The 12,792-nt window shown below is 34.4% G+C and overlaps 1 protein-coding gene across 4 annotated transcripts in view; it reads left to right on the forward strand.

Annotated features, from left to right (window-relative positions):
- Positions 1-354: 354 nt before the first annotated feature.
- The window catches only part of LOC130246354 (transmembrane protein 268), a 17,179-nt gene continuing 4,741 nt past the window's right edge, over positions 355-12,792 (forward strand). Inside the window, exons 1-8 of one of the 4 annotated variants that reach the window (XM_056479264.1) lie at positions 355-445; positions 532-573; positions 877-929; positions 3,407-3,542; positions 3,857-3,951; positions 4,034-4,141; positions 8,387-8,545; positions 9,877-9,987. In XM_056479264.1, the coding sequence (XP_056335239.1) occupies positions 3,431-3,542; positions 3,857-3,951; positions 4,034-4,141; positions 8,387-8,545; positions 9,877-9,987 (585 nt within the window). In that variant the 5' untranslated portion in view covers positions 355-445; positions 532-573; positions 877-929; positions 3,407-3,430. The remainder of the gene's footprint in view (positions 446-531; positions 574-876; positions 930-3,406; positions 3,543-3,856; positions 3,952-4,033; positions 4,142-8,386; positions 8,546-9,876; positions 9,988-12,792) is intronic. The other 3 variants (XM_056479265.1, XM_056479266.1, XM_056479267.1) reach the window with 3 other exon arrangements.

Here is a 12,792-nt window from a genome sequence, read left to right on the forward strand (position 1 = left end):
CACACTTTTTGGCGAGGCTCTGTGAAATTGTGTGTACATTCCTGCAGTCATGTGTTCAGACTGAGCTGAGTCACAAGATGAGAGAAAAAGAAAGCAGAGAGAAGAGATAGAGGAAGAGCTCGAGTTGGGGGAGGGTTTAAAATCACTCCTACAGTCACTTAAGAGGAACACAATCTCACGGAGACTCAAAAACAAAAGCTATTTGGATACCACAAGAAGAGTCTTACCTTAAAATGAGGAGAAACCCCCGATAAATGGCAATGAAGGGCTTAACAAATGAGAGCTAAAGCAGTGGGAGGAGTTTAGAAGGTTGTGGCAACTGCAGGCATGACTGAGAAGGACCTGAGAGAGACACACAATGACAGAAATGAAGAGATGGACCTGCTGTCACATACACACTCTTATTTTCTGGAGGAAAGTGTGTTTGATGTTTAGTAAAGCTAAGGTGAGCGAGGGTGAAACGAGGGATGAATTTTCAGTCTAAGCTATTATTTACATGTGCTGACTAATATCACTTTCCTTTTCCCTCAGATTGGCTGCAGTCAGCTGTGAATGCTGTCGTTTTGCTAGCAGGTTTGTTGAAATGGCTGTAAAAGCATGTTGATTGGTGTTCTCTGGGTCATGATGGTCAAACATTAACAGCTTTCTGCAGTGATGTAATGTATGCAAAGGTTCATGCAATTGATGTATAAAAACACTGCTTGCATAGACTCTGAAACACATTCAGATTGGCATGCAGATTACTGTAATTCAGAGAGACTGCTGTCCGTTTTCTTTATCTTTGAGATATAGCATAACATCTTCCTTATACGGTCTCATGTGAAACTGTTAAAAGAGAAGTTGACTGCAAGATTGCTGTTTCCTGTTCTTGAACAGTCAGTGAACCGTGTCGAAATCATCATCTAAAACAAGCTGGGCCCGAACCGCAGGTTTGCCATCACACTCTTTGTCATTTTGAATGGCATGTTATTCAGATTGATGAAATTACTCAAGTTTTTCTTGTTACATCATACACTACATTATATTTTGATCTTTCTAGACAGTTATAGATCATCTTTGCAATTATATAATTACAAATGATACTGCCTGCTTTGCCAGTCAATTTTATTTTCTCAAAGAAATAGTTCACCCAAAAATGACCAGAAATTGACTTACTATTTACTCTCCCTCAAGTTGTTCCAGAGTTTCTTTAATCTGTTCAACACAAAAGAAGACCTTTTGAAGAAGGTTAAAGACCTGTAACCAAAACAAATGCTATGGATTGCAATGGTTACCAGTTTCCAGCTTTCTTCAAAATATCTGTTTTCAACGGAAGAAAATAAAAGTCAAAGAGGTTTGAAACAAGTGCAGGATGGGTAAATGATGATAGATTTTTTAGTTTTGGATGAACTATTACTATCACTAAAAAGTCTTAAATTAGAAATTGACATTAAATGTTGCAAGCACTACAAAAACAAGAATATTTCTTCCAAAATATTTTTGTGTTGAATTAAATCCAAATGTATTTGAAAACATTCTAAAATATGAAATTAACAAGCTTAAATCAAGGAGAAATATGTCTATGTGGACACTGTAAATCCCAATAAATTAATGTAACTCAAATCACTTGAGAAAACTAATCTATATGAGCACTGTGAACTTAATCCAGTTGAGTAAATGAAGCAATCTGAGCACAGTAAAACCCATTACACTGAAAAAAAATATTCAAAGATGATTCCTTGGATTTACTCAATTTGTTTACATTAAGTGGTTGTAAACAATTTAATTGGGCTGAATTTAAACAAACAAATTAAGTTGAACATTGCTCAATTTAATTTGTTTGTTTAAAGTCAACACAAATAAATTGTTTGCAACAGTTTTGCATGCAACCCTTTTTAAGAGATCTCAAACCAACTGTTGGTTGACTGCTGGGTCTTAGAATGTACATTTTTTTTAAACTTTGAAAACTGAAAACTTTGAACTGTTGCTAATACAAGCTATTGACATTATGTTTAATTCAATTGAAATTGAATTTATAAATCAATTTAATATTACATTCACTGTAAAACCCAACAATCAACTTTATCAAATGAAATGAGTATTGTTAACTCAAAATTTACTGAAAGTTAATTCTACTCATTTGAAATCTCATTTGAACTCATCGTTGATGGTAATGAGTTAATTAAATACCTCATTACTTCAACTTAAGTAGAGTAAGTTTACAGTACTCTTATAGATTAGTATTTTAACTCAGATGGTCTGTAGCAATCGGTTTTCTTAAATGGTTTGAGTTGCCCTAACTTATTGGGTTTTACAGTACTCAGTTTGAGTTCTCTTCATTTATTGAGTTTTACTGTGCTCAGATTGCTTTGTTTACTCAAATAGATTAAGTTCACAGTACTCATTAGGATTAGTTTTTGAACTTAAATGGTTTGTTGCAATCGGTTTCCTCAAATGGTTTGAGTTACCTGAACTTATTGGGTTTTACAGTGTTATTATTTAAAAAATTTTGTTAGTTTTATTTTAATCATAAATTTGTACATTGACCTTCATAATACTAGCAGAAACAAGGCAAGTATTGGGCAAAACATTTATTATGCACTGGTTAGTTTTGAGTTATACACTGTAAAACCCAATAAGTTACGGTAACTCAAATCATTTTAGGAAGCTGATTGCAACAAACCATTTAAGTTCAAAAACGAATCCAAATGAGTACTGTGAACTTAATCCATGTGAGTAAATGAAGCAATCTGAGCACAGTAAAACCCAATAAATTTAGAGAACTCAAACCAACAGTGTACTGTAAAACCCAATAAGTTAAGGCAGCTCAAACCGTTTGAGGAAACCGACTGCTACAAACAATTTGAGTAAAAAAACTAATCTATATGAGTACTGTGAACTTACTCCATTTAAGTTGAAGTAATGACATATTTAATTAACTCATTACCTTCAACACTGAGTTCAAAACTCTTTTCAAATGAGTAGAATTAACTTTCAATAAATTTTGGGTTAACTACACTCATTTAATTTCCAAAATCTACATTAATTGGACTGTCTATTTGTGTCTAGCAAAATTCTAAAAAGACACATCAAAATGATATTTATAAAAACCTTTAAACGTCAACAAAATAAATGTTATGTTTCATTTATGGACATTTATAAACCCAATGTTCAAATAGCTATTTTAGAAATGTTTGCAAATTAGTATATATTTTAAATGAGATGCAGCCTCATTTAAGCATAACTTCTAATCCAAAAAAACGTGATTAATCAAATTGGGAGGTCATATTTGGTCATATCAAATTTGGTCATATCAATGTTAATTTAATTCTTTTCATCCTGATTTGCTTCAAGCCCTCTTTTTAAATGCTTTGATCACATTTTCTTTTATGCGCCCCTTTATATAATGTGTGTCGGTTTTCTCCAGCAGGCTCTGACAGTGGCCGTCACCATGGAGGAGAGGGAGCGGCAGTGTAACGGAGAGGAAAAATCTGATGGCGAATCCCCCACAGGACAGTCACGCACAGCAGGAGAACCAGGCACATCATCCACATGGAGGAACGGTACATATCACTCCAATTCATCCAGTGTTCATAACAAACCAGCTAAACCAAATCATCAAAGGAGTACAAATGTGACTGCAGAATGATTTTTACCGCCCTGCGTTATTGCCCTGAACTAAACAATAGCACTGAAATGCATGCAATGCTCTAATGACACCTGAAAGGCCACAGGAATTAGAAATATGCCTTTCTTCTATATGGCTTACTTTCATTTTCATACTTAATAGGCCATTCAAATCCTGCCTGAATTCCCCTTTAGCAGATACTGAAGTGTTTTATTGCATTAAAGCTCACCTGGTGTGTTTTTTTGTCAGGTCAGTGTGTGGCATCAGTGCCCACGTCCTCCTGGTTCACTCCCAGATTTGACTTCTCACACTGCAGGACTCTTCTGGAAACAAAAGGCTTCCAGGCTAGTGTTTACAGCTTGCCTTTAGAATTATTCATGTACACTTCTAAATGAATCAACAACTGTCATTATAATCCTATTCCAGATCCCAGCAGGTGATTTTGAGGGTCCACTTGAATTAGCGCTGGACCATCCGTCCGTCAGAAGATATCTGCTTTTTAACTCATATGTTTTTAATTTCATCATGGCACCGGTAAGAAAAGCCTGCTAAATCAATGCAGCTCACACACATTATAGTACTGAGCAAAGAGGGAAACTCACTGAACCTGTTGAGAATGAGCTTGGATTGTGTTTCACTCCAACATCAATAAACACACTGTGCGATAAGAAATTATACGGAATCACTTTATTTTGATGGTCCCTTTAACGCATTTTGTTGAATATAATTTACAATGAATCTATATGCAAACTAACTCTCTTTAGATTATAAGTAGACTGTTAGTTTGGGGTTAGAATTAGTGTAAGTTGACATGTACTTGTAAAGTTTCTTAAAGAACTGTTGAAGGAGTAGTATCAGCAGATATTAAGCAAACAGTCTACCAATACTCAGATGAGAAGTAATTGGCATCTAGTTGCAATGCAACATTTAGTCCACAAAATGTGCAATAGGGACAATCAAAAAAGTCTTACTTATACTGTTTTTGTACAAATTCATAGAGGAATTCATGTGTAATAAATTTTCAATCAAAGTTGATATCCTTAAAATAAGATAATGTATATTTTTATAGTTTAAATGAATGGTTGTTTTGGTAATACTTAAAAAAAAATGCTATGCTCCATTAGTATTTACTCACATGAACAAAAAATTAATAATATATTTAGGGGTTCAAGCACGTAATGCTGAAACCCTATTGTATTTGTTAGGATTTTTTTTATTATTATTTTTTTCTTCAGCCGTTATGCGGAACAGGCAGACTAAACCGTGAAACCTAGAGACTTGAAACTTGGCAGATAGTCTGTATGGTTAACTGCTACTCGGATACCATGACTCATCCAAATCGGACAGTAGGTGGCGCTATGGTGCTTATTAAGGCGTTAGTGCTAGTAACTCCTAAACCGCCAGTCGTAGACTCAAAAAACTTTACATATTTGGAATCCTTGGCTCATACCAATTTATATGCCAACTGTCCATTAGGACTCTACGATGAACCGTTTTTCCGCTATATCAAGATTTGTCCGAAACCTACTTTTGCGAACTAGTCTTAATAATTAATGTGACAAATTCTAAACAAATACATTTAATTTGAAATTATAATTGTAGCCACTAGACGGCAGCTAAACACCACTTATTAGTTACTGATAGACCTAGTTTATAGTAAAACCCTGCTATTGCATTTTTAAAATCAGACTTAGTCCAAGCTTCCCATTCAAACTACAATTAAATATATATTTCTTTAAATTATATAAAAGGGCGCAAAAAAGAAACGACATTATAATTACACTGAAAGCTGATTATCATGTATATGAATTTCAAAAGAAAGCCTAGTAGTGAACATTTTGTTTTATTTAGGTCAAATTTCAACATAGGGCACAAAGTGTCAATGTGTTAATGACTAGTATTGATATAATAGTTTAACCGTAACATTTTTTGCCTCTGTGTCAACATCATGCCTATTGAGGATGTGTTTTAGTGTCAGCCATAAATTCTGCTTTGTCAAACACTTAATCAGCATTAAAAGTCCTTAAATGCCTTTTGCGGCTTTAATTATTATAGCATTTATTCATCTTTGTTAATGTTAGTTAATGAAAATAAACCCATTTATCAGCATTTACTAATGTTAACTAGCACAGTTTGGATTTTAATAATGCGTTAGTAAATGTTGAATTATGATTGATAAATGCTGTACAAGTGTTGTTCATTCTAAGTTAATGTTAGCACATTTTAAATAGTAAAATCCTTATTTTATTATTACCATTTTTATAATGTTTAAATGACTAAACTGTATGTAAGTATTTATATCATTGTTCAATTTGTTGTTTTGTCTTTAATTTAAGCTCATTCAAGTAAAAAATGTATTTATGCCAGTTTACACCAAGAACAATACCTATAAATATAACTTTCACTAAATAAGCATCTACGCTAATAGACAATTAATAATAAATATATTAGCATTCACAACAACAGACAATTTACTATAACAACAACTATTAGCATCCCATAATTAATGACCAAAAGCGCAACTTTATTACGATAACATAATAAATGTGGGCATCCACACCAACGATGGTAACATAAATAACAACAATAGTGGAGGATAACCGATAACTATGTTAGTGTCCATACCAACAGACAATAACTATAAAATAATGATGTTAACCTGTTTACCAAGATGATAACTAACATTATAGTTATATTAGCATCCATGCTCATATTTTTAAGTCAGGTGATTTTTGATTATCTGTATGTTTTTATCATCTGCCACCTTTTTTTCCTGAAATTGATTCCTCTGTGATGTCATTATAGTTGTGACGTAGACTTCCAAATTCACATTTTTTCTATAAGTTTACAGTTATAGTTATTGTTATAAGCCTTAGTCAGGTAAATTGGTCTTTAGAGTATATGCTTAAAGGTCTCGTGAAGTGCTATTATTAGATGTTTCACGTAATCTCAACCGAAACACAATGAGAGGGTGGAGCATAGAGTAGCTCCTCCCCTTTAAAAAAACAGCAAACAGTCTTTTGTTTTATCACAGCTCTGCCAGTAAGAGTGGTCAAGCTCAAGCGCATCAAATGAGAAGCATCTTGAAGGGGGCAGGGCATGACAGATACTAGAGAGCATTTTATTGGGATTTGATGAGAAACTGAAGTATGCGGTGACCTGAAAAAAAACGTTGATCCGTTTAGGTGGTGGTGACAAACTGCAGGCTTTTGTTTATTTCAGTTTTATATTTTTTATATTGTTTATATCAGTTTTATATTCATGACATGCTCTGCCCTCTTCTCATTTGTTTTTCATTTGATGCGCTTGATCTCGACCAGTCTCACCAGCAGAGCTGTCATGTGTGAAAAACAAGTGTTGAGGTGACGTGAATAAAACAGTTGGTCCTTTTGGGCGGAAGTGACAAACTTCAAGCTTTACATGTTTATATCAGTTTTAAATATTGTAAATGTGAATTTTGTCATTGTTTTGGGGCACACTACATAGCTTATAGATACCTTAAAAACTAACATTACTGATACTAACATCTATAAAACTTTATTTTAGTTTCACGGGACCTTTAAGTGAGACACAGTGTTGTATTATTATAAATCCAATGAGAATCATCAAAAAAAATAATTAGAAAAACCAAAATAAAAGAGACAAAATGTCCTTTATACTAATAGAAGGTACCTTTTGGGATAAAATAATAGACATGGTGTTATGAAATTACTTTTAACTAAACATTTTTGCTTGAGTACCAATACCCGCTATTAACTAATGTCTTATACCTGTCTATCATAAAGATACTGGCTGTTTATTTGTGCTTATATAATACACTGTAAAACCCAAAAAGTTAAGGTAACTCAAAACATTTGTGGAAACCGATTAAAACAAACCATTTAAGTTTAAAAACTAATCCAAATGAGTACTGTGAACTTAATCCATTTGAGTAAATGAAGCAATTTGAGCACAGTGAAACCCAATAAATGAAGGAACTCAAACTGAGTACTGTAAAAACCAATAAGTTAAGGTAACTCAAACTGTTTGAAGACACCAATTGCAACAAACCATTTGAGTTAAAAAAACGAATCCATGAGTACTGTGAACTTACTCCATTTAAGTTGAAATAATGAGATATTTAATGAACTCATTACCTTTAACACTGAGTTTAAAAGTCTTTTCAAATGAGTAGAATTAACTTTCAGTCAATTTTGAGTTAACTACACTCATTTGATTTGATGAAGTTGACTGTTGGGTTTTACAGTGTACACTTTCTGCAAGATCTCATTTTACATCCCTAATTCTACATTTAAAAGTTTTTTACTTCTTGCTTGTTAAAAATACTTATTTAAAAGGAGCTGAAACATCACAATTCTTGACATTTTTTGGGGACAACTTGATTGTTTTATGTTCAATACACTTAAATTTGTTAAATTAACTTAATCGCTTTCTGTTGGGACAGCATGAATGAATTGTGTGTAACTCTGCAGTTTGTAAAGTGTACGTAAACCTATCTACTACCTTAATAACTATCAACAAGCAGCAAAATAGGATCTTATTGAGGTAAAAGCCAAAGTTAATGGTTTATTAATAGCGAGAATTGTACCTTAAAATAAACGGTGTCCCTTTTTTTAAAATTCAGCAGTACAAGACTCGACTGTGATCAGCTTTCAGTGTTTAGCACAACAACACATTCAACAATCAGCCGACAGATTAAATAACCAGGCAGGAATTTGTAAGTTCGGGTAACTGAAACGCAATACAGCATGTGTTTTGCTTGTCTCATCTCTGTTGCAGATTTTGTACATGGTGCTGTGGTGCGCTGTGTATTCAACCCTTCACATGTACCTTCAAAGTAGCACAGCAAGCTTCTGGGTGCTCTGTCTTTGTGTCAGCCTGGTGTCCATCATCCTCACTGCTGTCATCAGCCTCATCTTCCACTACAGCAATAGAGAGGTGCGCCGTCACATGATGTCAGGCTTTTATGACATCACTCTATCTCTCGGTTCTTCCTTAAAAGAGAAACCTGCGATTTTACTTCACGCAGATATCGATGTAGCTAATACGATTGCATTTACATTTATTCATTTAGCAGACGCATTTAAAAAAAAAAAACTGCATAATGAGCACTTCAAATCATTAGAGAGCAGCAATATATACACTACCTGACAAAAGTCTTGTCATGGAAGGTAGATTTTTCCAGTGAGTCATCTGTTGAACTGCATCCTAATCATCACAAATACTGCAGAAGACCTATTGGAACCCGCATGGACCCAAGATTCTACAGAAATCAGTCAAGTTTGGTGAAGGAAAAAACATGGTTTGGAGTTACAATCAGCATGGGGATGTGCAAGAGATCTGCAGAGCGGATGGCAACATCAACAGCCTGAGGTTTCAAGATATTTGTGCTTACATTTGTGCTGTGCTCTCTCACATCAAAGTTCCTGAAAGCAAAGAAGGTCAAGGATTGGCCAGACCAGTCACCAGATATGAACATTATTGAGCGTGTCTGGGGTAAGATGGAGGAGGCATTGAAGATTATTCTAAAGAATCTTGATGAACTCTGGGAGTCCTGCAAAAATGTTTTCTGATGTCATCTCTCATGGATGCAGTCGTTTAAGCTCATGGGAGTCATAGAAGTGAAGTTATTATTTGCTGTTAATTAAACTTGTATAGGTGACAATACTTTTGTCAGATAGTGTATGACAAGTTTAAGTTTTACACATACACACACACACAATTGTATATATGGTTTATGAGGACGCTCCATATGTGTAACATATTTTATACTATAAAAACCCTAGCCTTCCCCCTAAACCCAACCCTCACAGGAAACCTGTGGCAAATTTTGAAATGTCAAAAGACACTGTGAAGTATGGTTTTTAAGTGTTTTGAATTATGAGGACACCATGCATGTCCTTGTAAACCACCTTAATAGAGTACAACTAGGTCATACTCATATCATTATACAAATTTGTGTCCTCGTAAACCACATAAACAAGTACACAAACACACAAATGAAAATACATGCACACAGAAAGGAAAGATTATGTTTCTTAAAGGTGGTTTGTCAAGCCCACTCACCTGTTTGAAGCACACACAAAACTGCACACAAATAATGTGGAGTGTATATAAGAAAGTGCCTGCTGCATATGGAGAGGATAAGATTCTATTGGTGGTTTGTCAAGTCCGCTCACTTGTTTAAAGTACACTTAGAATTGCACAATGATTCCAGAAAGATGGAGTGTTTATCATAAAGAGGAAAATGACAGGTCTTTGTGTTTCAGATCAACATGAACACAGATGTGCGCTTGGTGGGGGTTAATGAGCGCATGATCAGACACGGGCTGTTGTTAGGAGTGGCTGACTGGGTGCATAAATGCAGAGGAAAACTGCAGGTAACTGCTCCTGTACTTAACAGAAATTTGTTTACTGTATATTATATGTTGGCTCATGCTGCCGGAAGTCTTCTTAGAATGATTATCAGGAGTTTCTTTGAAGATGAAGTAGTTTCCAGGCTACTACATACTAAAAAAATCTAATTTAATTTTTGGAATTTACATTTTGGAGTTTTACATTTAAATTTAAGTCACGTTTGCTTAACTAAACAATGTAAAAGTAACACTGATTGTTGAGTAATTACTTAGCCCTTTTATGTTTACTTTGCAATACTGTTTCAACATCTAGTTTGTTACAAACTGAGTGTAAAATTATGGCATTAAATTCATGCTGGTTATAACATAACTAGCTAGTTCTTTCAATGTGCCCGCCTCCAAGACATATATATATATATATATATATATGTGTGTATATGTATGTATATATATATATATATATATATATGTGTGTGTGTGTGTGTGTGTGTGTGTGTGTGTGTGTGTGTGTGTGTGTGTGTGTGTGTGTGTGTGTGTGTGTGTGTGTGTGTGTATGTATGTATGTATGTATGTATATATATATATATATATATATATATATATATATATATATATATATATATATATATATATATATATATATATATGCATACAAGCACATACCATGTCCTCTTTCCATCCATTTTTGTAAACCAAGCAAAATGGCTAACAATAGTGCCGTTTGTTTTTCCACGTTTGAGCAACAAAACGCTTCTGTGCAGTAGAGGTAACAGAGAAACGACTTAATTTTATATATGAAAGGAATCCCCCAGAAAGAGTGTGCAAAAACATTTTTTACCAATTTTTGTTACTGCAGTCAGTTCACTGGAGTTTAGCATTAGATCAGAAGTTTGTTTATCAGTGTGGTGTTGTGGTTTTTCACCCTAACCAGCTCAGACTGTGCAGCTGAGCAATTAAATCCAGCATTGCTACTTTTGTATAAATGTTTGTTTGAATTCATTTTACAAAGATAATGTTATGCTGCAGTGTCAAGCAATTATAAACTATATGCAAATTGCATTTGAGTGATTATATGTGCCAGAAACATTTTGGAATGATCTCAGATTATGTCATTATAATATGAAAACTTATGTCAGCCATCCAGACAGGAGGACGCAGTAGCTTTAGCATTTTAGACTGGGTAAAAAGGGTGTTTATTACACTACCAATTAGAAATGTAACCAAATGAAGTCATTTGCTTTTTATTCAGATCCTAAAGAATCATATGAACTTGTGTAAAACTCAACGTCACCTTTAACTAAACCCAGAGTCCTCAATACTTGGTACACAATGAATACAGTAATAGTCAGTGTTTTTTTATTCAGTATGAATGTGTTATTTTGAGTAGAAAGTGAACTCCAGGGGTCATAAAACCACAATTTACTAAGATGTTTGTTTAAATACATATTACAATGATGATGGTGATGGGTTGCAATGTCGAGCAATGACAAATTATACAGGTATGCAATTAAATGCAAGTGTCTGAGACACTGGAATGATCTCAGATTGTGCCATTATAATCTGGAAACTTGTTGGTGCCAATAGCCTAGTGGTTAAGTGAGCCGACATATAGCACCATGGTGCTCACGGCAACCCGAGTTTGATTCCCAGCTCGAGGTCCTATGCCAACTCTTCCCATCATATGAACTTGTGTAAAATGGGCACCCAATGTCACCTTTTACTGAGAGACTTCAATATTTGGTACACAATGAATAGAGTAATAGTCTTTTTTTATTCAGTATGAATGTGTTATTTTGAGTAGAAAATGAACTCCAAGGGTTATAAAACCACAAGTTACTAAGCTTTAATTATGAACTAACTTGACCAAGTTACTAAATTTAATTTAATTTAATTTATTCAAGCTTTATTTAAGTACTAATATAGTTTGTTTTACTTTACTTTCTTATTCATCATTATTTAATGTAGATATTACATTATTTTTACCTGTCGTAGTTACTTTAATCACAAAATCATTGTTTGCATGGGATGAATTTACAGCAGGAGAAATTTAAAGGATTAGCTCAGCTTTAAAGGTCAAAATAATCATCACTGAGCACGTTTACATGGACACCAACTAACATTGAACTAAACAGAAATCGAATTTAGACATGAAGAGTTTGCCAATTTTAGTCACATTATTTAAGTACAGTACAGACATGTAAACACTGCAATCAAACTATTAATGTTGTGTAGGATTTTTGCATTATGCGACAGGATAGTCCACACACACACAGCTGTTTGATGCTATTCTCTGCACCCACTGAGTCAGTGAAGGACCACAGACACCTGCATCGTGAAATGCGGAGGTTTTTAAGACGTGCGGTATTAAATTCGATTAAAACTACACTCTTCCAGCAGTTCATACTCGCATCCAATATCTCGTTTGTCACGGGGGGCATGCATGAAATGTTCCTGAATGAAAGTGAAAGTGCCAAACTGCAGTTAAAGTCAACAAATTAAATATGAAGCACCTGAAATTACATGAAACTCTGGAGGAAATGTAGATAATGCAGTGACGCAATGATGTTAATCAAAATATGTGCTTTAACTATAGACTGTAAAAGATATAGATGTAGTATCTGCGACGGCACCCATAGGTTTCAGAACACTGCAAAAGAAGCTACAAGTAGGCGCGGCCAACCGTCGCCATTTTGTTCACTCGTCATCGCACCCATGGTGGGATTCCAAAAAAGAGCAAATAGGCGAAGTGTGAGCGTAGCTACAGACACCTGCTGGCATTTTGCTTGGACCTGGCTTAAACAGACTTTACTTTAGGAGAAACGCTAAATA

The sequence above is a fragment of the Danio aesculapii genome, chromosome 19, assembly GCF_903798145.1.
Source record: "Danio aesculapii chromosome 19, fDanAes4.1, whole genome shotgun sequence".
NCBI lineage: Eukaryota > Metazoa > Chordata > Actinopteri > Cypriniformes > Danionidae > Danio > Danio aesculapii.